The sequence below is a fragment of the Pongo abelii genome, chromosome 10, assembly GCF_028885655.2.
Source record: "Pongo abelii isolate AG06213 chromosome 10, NHGRI_mPonAbe1-v2.0_pri, whole genome shotgun sequence".
Lineage (NCBI taxonomy): Eukaryota > Metazoa > Chordata > Mammalia > Primates > Hominidae > Pongo > Pongo abelii.
The window spans coordinates 10,663,711-10,684,139 of record NC_071995.2 but is presented as its reverse complement, the minus strand read 5'-3'; the positions used below and the strand labels follow the sequence as shown (position 1 = coordinate 10,684,139).

Here is a 20,429-nt window from a genome sequence, read left to right as displayed (position 1 = left end):
CCTGCCTCAGCCTCCCGAGTAGCCGGGACTACAGGCACATGCCACCAGGCCTGGCTAATTTTTGTATTTTTAGTAGAGATGGGGTTTCACCGTCTTGGCCAAGATGGTCTCGATCTCCTGACCTCGTGATCCGCCCGCCTCGGCCTCCCAAAGTGCTGGGATTACAGGCATGAGCCACCGGGCCCGGTCCTACACTGCTTACTGTCATAGTACCCTTCCCAGACTCCTAAAGTTGTGAGGCACCCTGGGGTGGGAAATAGCACAATTCTGGGTTAACCAAGGTGGAGATGCCAATGGAAAGACACTGGCCACCACTACTCAGTGACAGCATGTCACATATTTTCCACAGTTGAACTCTCCATGTATCTTAGACAATCCATAAATCACTGAAATCATTTTCCCAGTTGGCTTGCTCAAGGGCAGATATCCCACACTGACTTCTTTGTTACCTTCCAGCCAAGCTACTTTACCCAAGGAAAAGAAAGCAAAGCATACCTTCCCCAGACTTTGCCATTTTAATCTCCTGCCACTTAAATTTGTTAAACAATTCCTGTTTCTGCTTTATTTCCATACTCTCATATGCAAGTAAATGCTTAACAGATTAACTAATCAGTCCCTCTGATAAAGTTCTTACAGCCGGGCTGGGCACAGTGGCTCACACCTATAATCCCAGACTTTGGGAGGCCGAGGCAGGCGGATTACCTGAGGTGGGGAGTTTGAGAGCAGCCTGTCCAACATGGAGAAACCCCCTCTCTACTAAAAATACAAAATTAGCTGGGCATGGTGGCACATGCCTGTAATCCCAACTACTCTGGAGGCTGAGGCAGGAGAATCGCTTGAACCTGGGAGCCGGAGGTTGCGGTGAGCTGAGATCATGCCATTGCACTCCAGCCTGGGCAACAGGAGCGAAACTCCGTCTCAAAAAATAAATAAATAAATAAATAAATAAATAAATAAAATAAAAAAATTAAAAAATAAATAAAGGTCTTACAGCCATACCTACAAGGCCAACTCAATTAGAACTGATGCTGCAGTTCCTGAGCTAGACCTGGAGGGAAAACGGGTTACTGCAAAGCACTCTACACTGTCGTATTTGCCTTTAAACCACCGACAACTAGTCATCACGTCCACAGAATGTGTCAGACCCAGCCTCCCCACTGAAGGAGAGTTTGTCCTTGTGTAAATTTAACAGAGGTTCATCTTTCAGGTTTCCCGCACAGATTAGGAGCTTTGTGCTGTCAGGGTCACTTCCTACTGCTATGCATGTATCAACACCTTCTTTCAGAAATTGACAACACACTGGACACAGCCCTGACTCCAATAGTTTTGGTTTCAGCAAGAGTCGACGAAAAGAGTCAAAACTCTGTAAAATACTTGAAAAGATTTATTCTGAGCCAAATATGAGTGACTATGGCCCATGACACAGCCCCCAGGAAGTCCTGAGAACATGTGCCCAAGGTGTTCGGGGTGCAACTTGGTTTTATACATTTTAGGTAGGCATGAGACATCAACCAAACACATTTAAGTAATATATTGGTTTGGTCCAGAAAGGTGGGACAACTCAAAGCCGGTGGGGTGTGGCGGGGGGGCTTCCAGGCAAATTTAAACATTTTCTGGTTGACAATTTGTTGAGTTTGTCTAAAGACCTGGGATCCATAGAAAGGAAATGTTCAGGTTAAAATAAAAGATTGTAGAGACCAAGGTTCTTTTGAAGTCTTATAGTGGCTGTCCTTAGAGACAGTAGATGACAATGATTTTCTATTCAGATGTTTAAAAGGTGCTAGACTCTTAGTTAATCTCTTTAGGATTGGGAGGGCCTGGAATAAAAGATCTAGCTATGTTAATAGAGATTATTATTATTATTATTATTGAGACAGTTTCGCTCTTTTTGCCCAAGCTGGAGTGCAATGGCACAATCTCGGTGCACTGCAACCTCGGCCTCCCACGTTCAAGCAATTTTGACTCAGCCTCCCACTATAAGCTGGGATTGATTACAGGTGCATGCCACCACTCTGGGCTAATTTTTGTATTTTTAGTAAAGACAGGTTTCACCATGTTGGCCAGGCTGGTCTTGAACTCCTGACCTTAGTTGATCTGCCCACCTCAGCCTCCCGAAGTGCTGGGATTACAAGCATGAGCCACCGCAGCTGGCTGAGATTCTTTACGGATGCAAATTTTCCCCCACGAAGGACAGCTTTGCAAGGCCATTTCAAAATGTGGCAAAGAAACATGTTTTGGAGTAAAATATTTTGACTTTCTTCTTTGTCACATGTTATGCCAGAGTCAGATGGGAAAGTCAGTCAGGATATACAGGGTTAAATAAAATCCATCTGATAAGAATTTATGGTTAGTAGGGCATGACTCCCCAGACCCCTTAGATAGGAATTAGGGTAAGATTAAAAAATCAGAGCTTAGTCCTCACAAGTAAAAAGTGATAGGAGGGCCAGGCACGGTGGCTCATGCCTGTCATCCCAGCACTTTGGAAGGCTGAGGTGGATGGATTGCTTGAGGCCAGGAGTTTGAGACCAGCCTGGCCAACATGACAAAACCCATCTCTACTGAAACACACACACACACACATACACACACACAAATTAGCAGGGCGTGGTGGTGCACACCTGTAGTCCCAGTTACTCGGGAGGTTGAGGCAGGAGAATCGCTTGAACCCAGTAGGGAGAGGCTGCATTGAGCGGAGATCATGCCACTGCACTTCAGCCTGGGCGACAGAGTGAGACTCCGTCTCAAAATAAAAAAGGCGATAGAGGATGTGGTTTTTTGTCCAGTGTAATCACCCTTGACAGTAAGTTGAAAAGACCGCAGATTGGAGCTGCCCTGCTCAGAGGGTTTGTGCATATTTATGTTATTTGAGCTGAGAAAGAGGGGCCAGTGAATTTCCTCTGCTTAAAATTATAGGAGAGACCTAGAGAACGATTGTGTTAAAAATCATGTTTTTAACCACTTGTTACTTTTTTTTTTTTTCAATTGAGCACAGCTTAGAATTCTGTTGGGGGAGAAAAAAAAGATCATCATTTTACCACCACCTCAATGTTCCTTTTCATGCTCATCATCATCATTTTTTTTTTTTTTTTTTTTTGAGACAGAGTCTTGCTCTGCCACCCAGGCTGGAGTGCAGTGGTATGAGCTTGGCTCACATCAACTCCTATCTACTGGGTTCAAGTGATTCTCCTGCCTCAGCCTCCTGAGTATCTGGGATTACAGGCGTGTGCCACAATGCCCGGCTAACTTTTGTATATTTAGTAGAGACAGGGTTTCACTATGTTGGCCAGGCTGGTTTCGAACTCCTGACATCAGGTGATCCACCCACCTCGGCATCCCAAAGTGCTGGGATAACAGGCGTGAGCCACTGCGCCCAGCAAGCTCCCCATTTTTAACTAGGATTTTATTTTTTATTTTTTATTATTTTATTTTATTATTATTATACTTTAAGTTTTAGGGTACACGTGCGCAACGTTCAGGTTTGTTACATATGTATGCATGTGCCATGTTGGTGTGCTGCACCCATTAACTCGTCATTTAGCATTAGGTATATCTCCTAATGCTATCCCTCCCCCCTCCCCCAACCCCACAACAGACCCCGGCATGTGATGTTCCCCTTCCTGTGTCCATGTGTTCTCATTGTTCAGTTCCCACCTATGAGTGAGAACATGTGGTGTTTGGTTTTTTGTCCTTGTGATAGTTTGCTGAGAATGATGGTTTCCAGCTTTACAGTATGCTCCTAGTCAGGATTAAGATCTGCCTTCCTCACATTTCAGCTAAGACCTCAAACTTTCATCAGGGTATGTTTCTTAAAAAATTGATCACATAATGGAGCTTTCCTGCAAATAGAACATTAAGTCATGCCTCATTGTCTTCAAGTTCAGTTACCGAATTGCTTGGTGCAAGGCTGAGCAGTGTGCCACTTCAACTTCATGCACTGCTCTCCCTTTACAGTATACAAGTCATAATAAACTACTATATGCTAAAGGGAAGAAACTGGTGGAAAGTGAAAAATTAAAGGAGTGAGAGGGAAAAAGATCAAGAGGGTGAGGATGGGGAGAGATGATCTCATTCATGTCCATATATATGAATATACATTTTAACTTGATAGCTTCCAAATTTATATCCTCCTGTCCAAACCCCAGAGTCTCAGAGAGGCATAACCAACAGTTTCCATGCAATCTCCAGTGAATTATCTTAAAAACGTTACAAAGCTAAATGACTAATGTAAAATTTCTTTTTCTTTTTCATGAATTGAGGCTTTCCTCATTCAATTCCAAGGGAAACTTTGACTTATTCCATTAGCACGTTTGAGCTTTTTTTACTGTTTAGTGCAGTAGGACTTGTCTTAGACTAACTTGGTACATATTTCACCAGTGAGTGCCTTATTCTTCACTTTTAGAAATCATTGTTTAAATTTTCTCCTGAATCTGGTCTTCCTCCAGTCTTCTCCATACTAATAAATAGCTGTACTTTCCATGCATCAGCTCAGGTAAATGATCCAGAAGTCATTCTTCACTTCCTTTCCTTTCCTTAATACATTTTCCTCTCCAATTCAGCAGCAAATCCTGATGATCCTATCTCCAATATATCTCTCAAATTCCTACATTTATCTCTTTCTCTCCCTTTATTCTCACCACACCCATCCTATCCACAATCATCTCTTATCCACTATTCTGATCTTTGACTTCTGACCTTCTGACTTTCCCACTCCACTCCATTCTCCTGTAGCATTGAGAGTCATTGTCTTAAAATTCAAATTGCATCAAGTGACTTATTTAAAATCCTTCCATAGGCCAGACACAGTGGCTCATGCCTGTAATCCCAGCAGTTTGGGAGATCCGGGCAGATGAATCACCTGAGGTCAGGAGTTGGAGATCAGTCTGGCCAACATAGTAAAACCCTGTCTCTACTAAAAATACAAATATTAGCCGGATGTGGTGGCTCATGCCTGGAGCTCCAGCTGCTTGGGAGGCTGAGGCAGGTGAACCACTTGAACCCAGGAGGCGGAGGTTGCAGTGAGCCGAGATTGCGCCATTGCACTCTAGCCTGGGCAACAGGAGGGAAACTCTGTAAAAAAAAAAAAAAAAAAAAAAAAATTCTTCCACCGCTTCTCAATAAATGTAAAATGTAGTCCAGACTTCTGGTCCGCAAGGTCTCTCCTTCCTCTTGAACTTTGTTTCCTGTAGCTGTCTCCCTTGCTCCCTATAATCAGCTACTCTACTCTCTCTCTCTCTTTTTTTTTTTTTGACAGAGTCTCGCTTTGTTGTCCAGGCTAGAGTGCAGTGGCACTATCTTGGCTCACTGCAACCTCCGCCTCCTGGGTTCAAGCAATTCTCCTGTCTCAGCCTCCAGAGTAGCTGGGACTATAGGTGTGCGCCACCACACCCCACCAATTTTTGTATTTTTAGTAGATTGGGGTTTCACCATATTGGCCAGGCTGGTTTTGAATGCCTGACCTCAAATGATCCACCCTCCTTGGCATCCCAAAGTGCTGGGATTATAGGTGTGAGCCACCGCACCCAGCCTCTACTGTTTTTTCTTTTTCTTTTTTTCTTTAAGTTTCTCAGATTTACCAAGGCTTTTCTTATCGTCGAAAATGCTTTTCTTTTACTTTGCTTCTCCCAAGTATACTCTACCCTCTCCTATCTGTTGCCCCCTTTCAGTCTTTGTTTAGCTCTTTGTATTTATAAATCTGCTACTATTTTATCTTGCTTTTTCTTAATATTCCTAAAAATTTAACTCTGTGAAGATGTAAACTCTGTGAAGACCGAGAGGCAGAGGCCCTGTTTGTTTTGCATGCTCTACACTATTCTTGGTACGTAATTTCTTTTCTTTCTTTCTTTTTTTTTAAGAGACAAAGTCTCACTCTGTTGTCCAGGCTGGAGTGCAATGGCACGATCTCGGCTCACTGCAACCTCCACCTCCCTGGTTCAAGTGATTCTTCTGCCTCAGTCTCCTGAGTAGCTGGGATTACAGGCACGTGCCACCACGCCCAGCTAATTTTTGTATTTTTAGTACAGACGGGGTTTCACCATGTTGGTCAGGCTGGTCTCGAACTCCTGACCTTGTGATCCGCCCTCTTCGGCCTCCCAAAGTGCTGGGATTGCAGGCGTGAGCTGCCGTGCCCAGCTGGTACGTAATTTCTTAAATCATACTTGCTGAACACACACAAAACCTGTTAAATGATTGTAATTCAAGCACAACTAAAATTATTATTTATTTATTTATTTTTTATTTTTTTATTTTTTTTGAGATGGAGTTTTGCTCTTATTGCCCGGGCTGGAGTGCCGTGGCATGATCTCGGCTCACTGCAACCTCCACCTCCCAGGTTCAAACGATTCTCCTGCCTCAGCCTCCTGAGTAGCTGGGACTACAGGCCCACGCCACCACGCCCAGCTAATTTTTGTATTTTTAGTAGAGACGGGGTTACACCACGTTGGCCAGGATGGTCTGGAACTCCTGACTTCAAGTGATCCACCCACCTCAGCCTCCCAAAGTGCTGGGATTACAGACGTGAGCCACTGTGCCCAGCTGTGCCAGTGTTTAAAGAGTAGATGTGAAGAAAGTTAAAAAGGATTTTAAAAAATTGAGAACAATAATGATGGTGATGGAGGTGATTAACAGATGTATTAGATTCAGTATAGAAGGAATTGAGGCCAAAGGGGTGCAAATAACTAGTGACCAAATGGGAGAGTTACGAGAGTGAGAGACTCCATGTGACTGAGGAGCAGCACATGTGAAGCAGATTAGGAAAAGGCACACTATGGGATGGAGACAGGGGACAGAGTAGTAGCATGTCATGGTTGGAAGTGATTCTATATTTCAAATAAGGTGGTAGGGGCTAGGGAGTGGGTGTGGGGAAGAGAGATTCTTTTAGGATAAGACATTATAGGCAAGATTTCCCCCAAGATATTCTAATGCCAATGAACATTTTACCTTTGCCAAGTCTGTGGTGTCCTGGTGCCTTAATAGAAGAGTCTAGAATGTCTTTTGGAATGTTTCTTTGATGACTAAATGACTCATTTGGCAGCAGTAAAACAAGGTCACTTCAGGCGCTATTAGCAATTCATGCATTTCAATAATTCCCAGAGCCAATTTGTTAAATGACTCAGGATAATTTCAGATCACCAGCAGGTTATACTCAGAACATTTTTCCCTCCGGGCTGAGTGAGCATTCCAAGAATGTAGTTAACAAGGAGCTGCATAATCAGCCAATTCTTGGCTCTGTGTTGCCTCCCTGAGTTCTGGAGTTAATTAATTGCCTAATAAACAATTAGTTTTCTCAAATATTCCTTACCTCTACTGAGAACATATTAAGAGGAATCACTTATATCTGTTGTTGTTTACCTCAATCAACAAGTATTTATTGATACATATAAAGCCATTTCAGGTGTGACAATGGTAACACAGCTGGCAAAAGGATAAATGGGAACATAGCTCTCAGATAAGTCATAGCAGGCAAGGGAAGGTTAGATGACAGTAGGAAGAATAACATACATATGCATAACACTTTACAAATCATGCCACATGTATTTAGCTTCTTTGATCTTCACAACAACCTTCTGAGGTGTTATTATTCCCCGTTTTTTAGGTGAGAAAACGGCTTTAAAGATTTCAGACCAGGAGTGGTGGGTCAGGCCTCTAATTCCAGCACTTTGGGAGGCCAAGGTGGGTGGATCACCTGACGTCAGGAGTTCTAGACCAGCCTGGCCAGCATGGTGAAACCCCCTCTCCACTAAAAATGCAAAAATTAGCTGGGCATGGTGGCAGGCACCTGTAATCCCAGCTACTCGGGAAGCTGAGGCAGAAGAATCGCTTGAATCTGGGAGGTAGAGGTTGCAGTGAGCTGAGATCACGACATTGCATCCCAGCCTGGGCTACAAGAGCAAAACTCCATCTCAAAAAAAAAAAAAGGATTTCAGTGACTCATCTAAGGTGAGTAGTTTTTTCCTAAATGTGCATCACTTCCTCGATTTTCCAATAATAATACTTTGGGAGGTGGTATGTTATGTGGATAGATTAGCACTACACTGCGGCATGGTCCCTGGGAAGCATCCCATCTAGGCTTAGTTCAGCATTTAGTTTTTGCTCCAAGAACTGGAGAGATGTGCAGATAGGCTCAAAGGAGAGAGTGTATTTTCCACCATGGCTCCACTAGGTGGCAGTGAGGGCCACCACTAGAGACTAGCCTGTGTCACTATAGAGGTGTTGTGGCTTTAAGTGGTCCAGGCAAAACAGGAAAGAAGCAAAGTAACACTATTCCTTTAGAGTTAAAACAGGGTACATGTATACATGCATGTGTGCACACATATGTGTTTGCAGTGCGGAGGAACTGAAGAACAAATCCAACTGTTATTTGCATAGTTGGATTAATTAATCCTGCACAATATGGAGTTTTTCATACTGCTGAGGGGTAGGACCAGAGAGAAAGAAAGACTGATATTTGGCACTTAAATACTATACTGTGTTCTCTTAGCCCATATCAGCAGTCCCATCCCTAGCTTTTAGATATCCGAGTGGGTATGTTGTGCTGTCTAAGATGATCATTGTCATTCAGTGTAAAATCGATTGCTGTCTCAGGAGGAAAGATGCATGCATTCAGTGCATTAACGTCGATGGCTGTGCTAACACTGTTGTCTTTCTTTTCCAGTTTACCACAATGGATTAGCTGACAGGGAGAGACACAACTTGCAGTATCATGTGGGTACAGGAATTTTATATACACTCAATAGTTGAAGGAATTCAAGACACCTTGATGCTTTCCTGGTTTAGTAGTAATCAGTGTGGCTAGAGATTACTTGCAGATTTTGGCCATTGGATACAAAATTAGAGTTCCCAATTAGAGCATTCTGTATCAGAAGATATAAAGGCCTGTGAATGAAGAGTAAGAACCATCTTTCCCATAGAATGATGGTGTTAGATGCCATCCTAAAACTTCTGAGGGTTAGAAAAGTATGTGTTCCATTTTCCCAGAGACTCTGGACATAACTCCACCCCTATTTATAAAATGACAGCTCTCATCAGTTCCAAGAGTCAACTATTCAAGTCAGTTCCTTCTCTATTGGAGGCAGCTGCTTTTCTTCAGGCACTGGGGGTAGATCAGGTGCTTTCTGCCCGCACCTGGCTACTGTGAAGCGACTCATGTGAAGAGCTTCTTCATACCCTGGGAGGGTGTCCAAAGAGGAGGGCAGCTGGCCCAGGGAGCTATGGGAGTGAGCCACAGCCAGGATCCTCCGAGCTGCAGGGCCAAACACCGACTGCAGAGCTGTGAAGAAAGAAGGAACAGAACTAAGAAACTAAGGGAAATGAGACACCCTCAGACAGCAGAGACTTGCTTCACACTTAACTGTCGCTTCATTTTTAACAAGTGTCCAAACTCACTGTCACTCCTTGCCCCAAATTTTATGAATATCCTTTGAAGCATGTTTACAACCCAGCTTCCTGCTCTGCTAGAAGGACCTGTTTTCTCTGGTATCCTCAAATAATCTAAAGAATGTTTCTGCAACTGTCTCTCTTTTTTTTTTTTTTTTTTGAGATGGAGTTTCGCTTTTGTTGCCCAGGCTGGAGTGCAATGGCGGATCTTGGCTCATTGCAACCTCTGCCTCCTGGGTTCAAGCAATTCTCCTGCCTCAGCCTCTGGAGTAGCTGGGATTACAGGCACGTGCCACCATGCCCAGCTAATTTTTGTATTTTTAGTAGAGATGGGGTTTCACTATGTTGGCCAGGCTGGTCTTGAACTCCTGACCTCAGGTGATCCACCCGCCTCGGCCTCCCAAAGTGCTGGTATTACAGGAGTGAGCCACTGCGCCCGGCCAATAATGTTTCTGCATCTCAACCCTGCCCTTTCCCCTTTCAGACTTAGATCCCTTTCCTCCAGCCCCCGATACTATAGACTCCTTAGGATTATTTATTTTTACCTCATCTCTTTTCTTTTCTTTTTTTTTCAGACATGGTCTCACTCTGTCACCCAGGTTGGAGTGCAGTGGCACAATCTTGGCTCACTGCAACCTCCGCCTCCCAGGTTCAAACAATTCCCTTCTGCCTCAGCCTCCCGAGTAGCTGTGATTACAGGCATGTGCCAACGTGCCTGACTAATTTTTTTTTTTTTTTTTTTTTTTTTTTTTGAGACGGAGTCTCGCTCTGTCGCCCAGGCTGGTGTGTAGTGGCACAATCTCGGTTCACTGCAAGCTCCGCCTCCCAGGTTCACGCCATTCTCCGGCCTCAGCCTCCCGAGTAGCTGGGACTACAGGCGCCCGCCACCACGCCCAGCTAATTTTTGTATTTTTAGTAGAGACGGGGTTTCACTGTGTTAGCCAGGATGGTCTCGATCTCCTGACCTTGTGATCCACCCGCTTCGGCCTCCCAAAGTGCTGGGATTACAGGCGTGAGCCACCACGCCCGGCCAACAAAAATGCCTGGCTAATTTTTGTATTTTTAGTAGAGGTGGGGTTTCACCAGGTTGGCCAGTCTGGTCTCAATCTCCTGACCTCAAATAATCCACCTGCCTCGGCCTCCCGAAGTTCTGGAATTACAAGCATGAGCCACCGTGCCCAGCTATCTTTGTTCTTTTTCTTTTTCTTCTTTTTCCTCCTTCCTTCTTTCCTTCCTTCCTTCCTTCCTTCCTTCCTTCCTTCCTTCTCTCTCTCTCTCTCTTTCTTTCTTTCTTTTTTTATTTTTTGACGGTGTCTCACTCTGTAGCCCAAGCTGGAGTGAAGTGGCACCATCTCGGCTCACTGAAACGTCCACCTCCTGGGCTCAAATGATTCTTGTGCCTCAGCCTCCCGAGTAGCTGGGACTACAAGCCCGTGCCACCACGCCCAGCTAAATTTTGTATTTTAATAGGGACGAGGTTTCACTATGTTGCCCAGGGTGGTCTCAAACTCCTGAGCTCAGGTGATCCACCCGCCTTGGCCTGAGCCACCATGCCCAGCCTTAGTTATCTTTTTTTCCTAAGATGACAGTGAGAAAGGGGAGGTAGGAAAGGTGAACAGCAACACATCATATCATTCTATTTTGTTGTTGTTGTTGTTGTTGTTGTTTTGAGACAGGGTCTTGCTCTGTCGCTCACCCAGGCTGGAGTGCAGTGGAATGACCTCGGCTCACTTCAACATTTGCCTCTCAGGTTCAAGCAAGTGTCACACCTCAGCTTTCCGAGTAGCTGGATTGCAGATGCGTGCCACCACGCCTGGCTAGTTTTTGTATTTTTAGTAGAGACGAGGTTTCACCATGTTGACCAGGTTGGTCTCGAACTCCTGACTTCAAGTAAGCCACCAATTCAGCCTCCCAAAGTGCTGGGATTACAGACATGAGCCACTGCACCCAGCCATCACTCTCTTTTCAAAATAAATATCCACGTTTTGCCAGCTGGTGTTCTGACTGGTACTTGCTCCTCAATCTTAGGAAAGAACATAGTCCAGGCACAGTGGCTCATGCTTGTAGTCTCAGCATTTTGGAAGACAGAGGCAGGTGGATCATGAGGTCAGGAGTTTGAGACCAGCCTGGCCAACATGGTAAATTGTCTCTACCAAGAATAAAAATAAATAAATAAATAAACAAAAATTAAAAAAAAAATTTGCCTGGTGTGGTGGTGGCTGCTTGTAATCCCAGCTACTCAGGAGGCTGAGGCATGAGAATCTCTTCAACCCAGGAGGCGGAGGTTGCAGTGAGCTGAGATCCCACCACTGCACTCCAGCCTGGGCAACAGAGAGAGACTCTGTCTGAAAAAAAGAAAGTAACCATTTTGGCCAGGCATGGTGGCTCACGCCTGCAATTCCAGCACTTTGTGAGGTGGAGGCAGGTGGATCACAAGGTCAGGAGTTTGAGACCAGCCTGGCCAAGATGGTGAAACCTCGTGTCTACCAAAAATACAAAAATTAGCCAGGCGTGGTGCAGGTGCCTGTAATCTCAGCTGCTCTGGAGGCTAAGGGAGAGAACTGCTTGAACCCGGAAGGCAGAGGTTGCAGTGAGCCTGAGATTGCACCACTGCATCCCAGTCTGGGCGACAGAACGAGACTCCATCTCAAAAAAAAAAAAAAAAAAAAGAATGTAATGGAAAGAATAGAACCGCAGAAGAAAAGGGAAAGTGTCTTATAATCATTGAGAAAATGTTAAGGCTAAAATTTAGTGTATCAAGACTTGAAGAATAAAGAACTGAAAGTACATGCCATTACTTTCTTTAAAAATATAAAATAGTACAGATAATAGAAAAAGTAGATTTCACAAAATCCAAGACATTTTGAAAAAGGCATCTGTTTGGAGTTCAAAATAGTTTCTAGCAAAGTAACTATTTATAAATTGGCCAATTCTTCCTATTCAATACTTCCAATAGCCTCCAATATTTCACTTCTTTCTTTATCATCAGCCAGACAGACCCTTGAGAACACAATTTCAGTGACAGCCCAGGTCACCTCACCATCAGGCTTCTGGGAATTGAAACTTGTGAGTCCTGGAATCTTTAATATTACTCGATCAGTGGTTCTACACCTTTGCACCTTTTTCATTATTCCTTTAAATTGGGTCCTTCTTCCAGGTTAAAAGGTCAATGTACTCACATGTGATAGTGCTCTGGAGAGTGCTGTCGTGATCGAAAGCAATGACGGTCACTTCATAGGGTGGTGGGCTCCCATCTTCCCCATTTTGCTGGCGGCTCAGACAGCAGCAGCGGAAGCACAGGGACGTCAGGCCACACAGGAGAAGCAGTGCGCCAATTACCACCAGCAACCTGCAAAAGCCCACGGGGAGAGTGGGAGCTCTGGGATCTGGCTTTTTTCCCAGCTCTGCTGTAACCAGTCTTTAATGTCTGTGTTTTGATTCTTGTTTAAACATTTTATAGTATAATTATAAATATTTTAATTTATAATTTTAATTTCAAGGCTTTTGCTTTATAGATACACTTCCTTATTTTGTCAGCTGCAGTAAGTCAATTCATTAGAACAAATAGTAAGACATTTAAGGTAGTTTGGGGGGGCTGCTTTTTTTTTCTTTTCTGAGACAGAGTCTTGCTCTGTTGCCCAGGCTGGAGTGAAGTGGCACGATCTCAGCCTCCTGAATAGCCAGTACTATAGGCACATGCCACCACACTCGACTAAATTTTTTTTTTTTTTTTTGAGATGGAGTTTCGCTCTTGTTGCCCAGGCTGAAGTGCGATGGCGCAATTTCAGCTCACCGCAACCTCTGCCTCCTGGGTTCAACCGATTCTCCTGCCTCAACCTCCCGAGTAGCTGGGATTACAGGCATGTGCCACCATGCCCAGCTAATTTTGTATTTTTAGTAGAGACGGGGTTTCTCCAGGTTGGTCAGGCTTGTCTCGAACTCCTGACCTCAGGTAATCCACTGTCTCGGCCTCCCAAAGTGCTAGGATTACAGGCATGAGCCACCGCGCCCAACTTTTTTTGTATTTTTAATAGAGATGGGGGTTTCTTTATTTTGCTCAGGCTGGTCTCGAACTCCTGGCCTCAAAGTGATCTGCCTGCCTCAGCCTCCCAAAGTGTTGGGATTACAGGTGTGAGCCACAGCGCCTGGCCAGGCTCTGCTTTTTAATTCACTAAAGTAATCTCCTTTGTGGAGATATTTCTAGAACAGACTCCGAGGGAAGGACACAATAATGGTTTGATGTTTGTGGAGGAGATGGTATTGAAAAAGGAAATCCTGACATATTGTCACATAGGTAGTGATGAAGTAATGAAATCTTACTCCATGAGATGCTAAGTAAGTAGGCAGGTTGTCATTTTTAATGGCCTTGAGGAATACAGTGTCTTTCTGGGTATTATAAGTGAAACTTACCATATATACCAGAGATGTACCCAGTCTGTGGTCAGGCAACTATAAAGAAAGAATAAAGTTTTCTACATTAAAAATATAGTCAATCTGTGTTATAACTCTAGACTCAGAAATATGAGTTACAATATGATGTAACACCTTGTTATAATAAAAGCACCATGGGTTATGTTTTTAAACTTCAATGTAGCTAGTTGAATCTTTTGCCAAATGATATGCTTTAAATAGTACTTTATACTATAGATGGCATTGTCCGAGTCATTTTGTAAATCATTATAAAACAAACTAGTGATCATTAGAAGTGTTCATAGAAAACATGTCTGTGCCTATTGCAAACATTTATGATAAAAATTACCAAGAAAGGGCCAGGTGTGGTGCCTCATGCCTGTAATCCCAGCACTTTGGGAGGCCGAGGAGGGCAGATCACGAGGTCAGGAGTTGGAGACCAGCCTGGCCAACATAGTGAAACCCCATCTCTACTAAAAATACAAAAATTAGCCGGCCGTGGTGATGCCATCTCAAAAAGAAAAAAATATATATGAAGAAAGAACTTGGAATGCAAGTTTACAAAGAGTAACTTTGAAAATGAATGTGAAAGTTAAGGCTCGTGTATATTTGAGGTCAATAAAATGTAAACATAAAGAAAATTTTAGTTATGAGTACGAAAGTCATACAATCACATTTGTAATTTATCTTTTGCAAGCTGTTGCAACACTCCCACTGAGAATGTAGGAAAAAAAAACTTAGTTTCTTCCTGCTATACTCTCCCAACCCTCTGACACCAGATGTGGGTGGGTGGGGATTTCCGCACACACCAGGCAAGCAATCTTCCAGCAACAGACAACAGCTGAGCGTACTCTAATTCAATTCAATTCCAACACCACCTGCCTTGAGATAGGATCCGATCCCATAGGGTGAGGACTCAGTCCCCTAGACGGCTCCCCAAAATTCTCATGCCAATCACAAGTTGTTTTGTCTGTGCTTCTGACCTACTGGTTATAAATTGGGGGTTCCATGACTCCCCCTTGGGGTTGCATTAATTTGTTAGAGCAGCTCACAGAACTCAGGGAAACACTTACTTACATCTACAGTTTATTACAAAGACTATTACCGAGGATGCGGATGAAGAGATGCGTAGAGCAAAGCATGTGGAAGGGGCACGGAGCTTGCATGTCTTCCGAGTGCACCACTCTTCAGAAACCACCCCCTGTTCAGCTGTACAGAAACCCTTCAAATCCATCCTTTGGGATTTTTATGAAAGCCTCGTTATGTAGGTGTGATTGATTAAATCGTTGGCCATTGATGATCAACTTAAATTTCAGCCCCTCTACTTTCCTTGGATGTTGGGGGGTGTGGCTTTAAGCATTCTGCCTTGGTCCTTCCAATAACCAGCCCCGTCCTAAATCTACCTAGGGGCTGCCAGCCACCAATCAACTCATTAGCATGCAAAATGATGCTACTTACTTTGGGGATTTTAGAAGTTGTATGCTAGGAGATAGGGAGAAAACCAAATATATATTCTCACAATATCACACCCACCGTAAAGAGTACCCTAATTTTTCACATCCAGGATCAAAACTAATACGCATATCCACTGAGACCAAACAGGAAGAGGGAAAAAAGTAGAAGCCAACTTTACCATGATGAAAGCTAAATAAATGTGCTGAGTTCACTAAGGCAATTGTAAATTTTCTCTGTAAGAATGAAAAAAAAATAGGGATTGTATGGGAGAAGGAGAAGATAAGTTCAGGAATTGGAGAATGAGGGGAGGCAAAGCATTTGTGTATTTTGAAGAGTAGTAAATTTTTTATTTAATAATTCTTTCTGATACATAAATCTACTGAAATCTAGTGAAACTATTTTTATTCTCTGGTCACACATTTATAGAAAATATAGTTTTGTTTTGTTTTTTTCACTGAATAATGACTCCTCTTGGTTTTCCCACATTTCTTACTTGTTGAAAACTCCTCTAGTTCTAATTAGATTCTGGTTTATAGGAAAGGACTCTTCCTATGGTGGAAGATGTGTAAAACCTCAGAAAGCAGGTGTCAAGTAGTCAACACCCAATGTGCATGTGACAGGTAATCAACGCCATCACCCTTTCCCTGGGTTTAACAGACCTGGCTACTGGGAAACCCTTCCCATGGCTAAATATGTATTTGTCTTCATCCTAAACACGTTTTTATTCAAAGTGCCACTACTTTTTAAAATTTGTATTTTATAGTTCCTTTAAGTGGAATGATTCTTTTGCATTTTTATCTTCATGTCCTCCGTGTCTACATAAGACCTAAGTGTGACAGGTTTGGATTAGTTGATAACTACATCAGAGTGATAGCTAAATGAAGAAGTCTGCCCAATAAATGTTAACATGCCCTAAAAACTAGAAAATACTTTCCCAATTTAAAGTAACAATGTTACTTTGGAAATCACGCAAATGTATATGCCAGTGACTAGATACTAAACCCAGTCTGTCCTGGTGAGTCACGAGAAGCAGGGCTAAGGAAGTCTTTCGCAAGTCTCTATGACTGTATAAGTTGAGATTAATTGTGCTGCTTTGATGGGAAGATGGGCTTTGGGTAAAAACATGCTGTCAGCAGTTTTGAGCGCTTAAGATGACAAAAACACGTCTTTATTTTGTGATAACTCATCTGTGAGATCTATTACTTAAGTAAAAATAAATAAAAGGAAGTCATAGATGTCTAATGACATCTTGACTCTCTTTTGGGGTAGTGATGTTTTGGTCTGTTGCTCCTTCCTCCCAGCTTGAACTCTATACTTACTGTTCAGGATTACCACAGTTTTCCTCGCATCTCGTCCCAGAAAGCTGTAGAAAGAGAAATTGTCTTATACAGGGAAATTGTTTTGTCCACTGCGTTCAGCTGCCTACCAACCATCTCTCATGGCTGTGCGGTGTTAGATCAACCAGTAAGAAGGTCACGGTCATAGGGGCGGTCTATTTAGGACTGCCATTTTCATCTCTCCCATACTTGCTGGCTTTTGTACTTGAGGTAAGGGAACCTGGAAGAACAAATATCCCATCTGTTGTGTTGGTGGTGGGTGAGCATCACCCTTTGAGAATGAGAGGTAGCCATTTACATTAATTTGTTTGTAGTAGAAAATTCCTGATCTCTCTGTCCCTTGGGATATTGCTATTGTCCTCCTAATTCCTGCCCAGTTGAATTCTACACCACTGCTCTTTTTTTATCCTCTTAGTGTTGACAATGACTATACAAAGGAAGAAGGGGAAAAGTGAGGGGGCCAGTGGGACAGAGGGTCTTATTTATTGAATAGCTACTAGATGCCACTCAGACTGCTAACAACTCTTTTTTTTTTTTTTTTTTTTTGAGTCTTGCTCTGTCACCCAGGCTGGAGTACAGTGGCATGATCTTGGCTCACTGCAACCTCCACCTCCCGGATTCAAGCAATTCTCCTGCCTCAGCCTCCCGAGTAGCTGGGACTACAGGCACGTGCCACCACGCCTGGTTAATTTTTGTATTTTTAGTAGAGACAGGGTTTCACCGTGTTGGCCAGGCTAGTCTCGAACGCCTGACCTCAAGTGATCCACCCACCTCCACCTCCCAAAGTGCTGCTGGGATTACAGTCATGAGCCACCACGCCCGGCCATGAACTCTTAATATTTCATAACGTTTAATCACAATAACCCTCTTGGTGGGTATATTTAACCTTATCTTGAAAGGTTAAGGGACTAAGGCACAGGGTTTTAAGTAATGTGACCAGGCCAGGCATGGTGGCTCACACCTGTAATCCCCGCACTTTGGGAGGCCGAGGTGGGCGGATCACGAGGTCAGGAGTTCGAGACCAGCCTGGCCAACATGGTGAAATTCCCGTCTCTACAAAAAATACAAAAATTAGCAAGGTGTCGTGATGTGCACCTGTAATCCCAGCTACTCTGGAGGATAAGGCAGGAGAATTGCTTAAACCCTGGCAGTGGAGGTTGCAGTGAGCTGAGATCATGCCACTGCACTCCAGCCTAGGCAAGCAAGACTCCATCTTGGAAAAAAAAGGAAATGTGACCAAATGTACACACCTATTGATGCAGACAGAATTCAAATCAAACTCTATCATAGATATGTGTTGGATGAATTAATAGCACTGGGGACAAGTTTGCTCTAACAATTCCTTGACATTGCTATCAAGTCCCTTCTACTCCTTTTACAGAAAACAAAAAAACCAACAAAACTGTCCACCCTTTCTTCTACCTGATTTTTTAGTTGACTTCCTCTTTCAAAAACCCATTCAAGGCTGGTGCAGTGGCTCGCACCTGTTATCCCACCACTTTGGGAGGCTGAGGTGGGTGGATCACTTGAGGTCAGGAGTTCGAGATCAGCCTGACCAACATGGCGAAACCCCATCTCTACTAAAAAAATACAAAATTAGCCAGGCGTGGTGGTGCATGCCTGTAATCCCAGCTACTTGGGAGACTGAGGCAAGAGAATAGCTTGAACCCAGGAGGCGGAGGTTGCAGTGAGCCAAGATGGTGCCATTGCACTCTAGCCTGGGTAACAAGAGCAAAACTCCGTTTAAAAACAACAACAACAACAACAAACCATTTAAATAAACTCAATTCTAGAAGTTGCTTCTGTCTTCTAATAATTTGAGTGATCTGATATTTCAGGAAAGCAACCACAAAGGCCCTTAGAAAAGAAACAGAGATTTGTAACTATTGGGAGTTTATGGTGGGTAGTGAAGGGGTAAGGAGACACACATACTCAAGACCTATCAGTTGAAAAGGATCTGTAAAAGGATTAATAGCCAGCCTTTGCAGATAACATTTGAGAAACCCGTGTTTGTGTTTTCATTGGAAAGAAATGGCCACTAAGGATGAAAAAGCGTGTGTTTCCTCTACCCAACCATGGTACTTTCTTTCACTTTCTTCACTAAAGGTAAGAGAAGCCTAAAGTGCTCAGCAGAGAAAATGCTACTTTTCAGGCTTGTTGCAAAGAGAAAAGAAAGGAAAAATGAAGGGAAGAGAAGGCAAAGGGAGTGAAGAGGAAGCAAAAAGAAAATATAAGAAAAAATGGATTTTCAGATACCACTTTAACTGTTCTTTTTTTGGGGGGGGGGTTTGTTTTTTTGAGACGGAGTCTCGCGCAGTTGCCCAGGCTGGAATGCAGTGGCGCGATCTCGGCTCACTGCAACCTCCACCTCCCGGGTTCACGCCATTCTCCTGCCTCAGCCTCCTGAGTAGCTGGGACTACAGGCACCCACCACCACGCCCGGCTAATTTTTTTGCATTTTTAGTAGTAACACGGTTTCACCGTGTTAGCCAGGATGGTCTCGATCTTCTGACTTCGTGATCTGCCCGTCTCGGCCTCCCAAAGTGCTGGGATTACAGGCGTGAGCCACCACGCCTGGCCTTAACTGTTCTATTAGCAAAAAAAAACCATACAGCCCACTCTGTACAGGGACCATACGGGAATCTGAGACTATCCAGTTTTCTTCATTTGCTCTCCTTCTTGCTAGATGGCATAGCTCTATAAACTTCCCTGTGACAATTGTTTAGAATCCCTCAGTCCAGTGGCCCTTTTCTCCCCTAATGGATTACTCAGAGACTTCTGATTCATTGTGGGGCCCAAAATATTTTAAAAGAGCCCTGCCCCTCTTATTTCTAGACTAGAGGCACCTAAACTGCTAGAACAGGATTAGAAATTCCTGGATGGGAAATTCCGTTTAGGGGAATTACACACCTAGTTTTCATAATTTGTTTGGAATTTTAAGGGATGGGTGATAAGATGCTAAAAGAGATAAATATACTTCAGCGGCACTTCTAAAGTGCCACGGCAATCCTTCTTGTTTCCATGCTCACTCTAATTTCTGTCCCCCTTTTCATTGTCATTGCCATCAGTCACACATGCATCTATGCAATCTCGTAATACTAAGGAAACTTCATAGTTTATTCATTTTCCTACACCCCCCTGGGTTCTGTATATGTCTCCCCACCCCGCAGTTCATTTCCTTTCAGATTCTTCTGAGAGTTGATTAATCTGGGGAAAAATCTTTCTGCCTTTTCACCACTGAACTCACCAGGATGAAATGCAGCAGGGCAGAAGCCGTCACGACATGAGCTCGGACTCCCATCGGGCTGAATTCCTGCTTCTTCAGAATCTTGCACTGGGCATCCATTGCCTCCTTTCAATGCTCTGTGCCATATTTGACTTCTTGACCTAGAATTCTTAAGGAGAGAAACTTTTCTCAGGAATTTATCAGCTTTTCTCTCTCTTTTTCTCAGTCTCCTCCTACTGTCTCTGGCTGTTATTTTCTATGGCCTTTACCTCCTCTTTTTTCCAGGTTTTCTTCTTTATTCTTATTACTATTTCTAAGGCCTCCACATTTACTTCTTTTTGCCTTCTTTCTTTCCTTTATACCATTAATTCTTTCTACATCTTTGAGTTTCTTTCTCCCACTGCTCCCAAAAAGGAGACATTCAAAGAGGACATATGTGTCCTCTGAATGAAGTATTTTTCTAGACAGTGATGAAAAACTTGGCTTTGAGGATGGTCAAAGGCAGATTGCTGGTGACCAAATATATTCCTTTCTTCATCAGAAAACTGGTAATATTCTTGATCCTTCACCAGAGTACTCCAGCGTGACTGTTGCAGGGTGAAAGTCACCCTGCTAATCTCCTTTCTTCT

General features: G+C 43.5%; 1 protein-coding gene and 1 long non-coding RNA gene across 2 annotated transcripts in view; one reads left to right on the top strand and one right to left on the bottom strand.

Moving 5' to 3' along the window:
- Nucleotides 1-9,503, top strand: part of LOC129049054 (uncharacterized) — a 24,449-nt gene extending 14,946 nt beyond the window's left edge. Inside the window, exons 5-6 of the long non-coding RNA XR_008511821.1 lie at nt 7,592-7,935; nt 8,651-9,503. This is a non-coding gene — a long non-coding RNA (uncharacterized LOC129049054). The remainder of the gene's footprint in view (nt 1-7,591; nt 7,936-8,650) is intronic.
- On the bottom strand, nt 7,347-20,429 carry TMEM52B (transmembrane protein 52B; the record flags this gene model as incomplete). The annotated part of the gene is given in 5 exon segments (NM_001132767.1): nt 7,347-9,265; nt 12,552-12,721; nt 13,783-13,821; nt 16,557-16,600; nt 19,822-20,429. Coding segments are annotated over 5 exon segments (576 nt in total). The 3' UTR covers nt 7,347-9,041.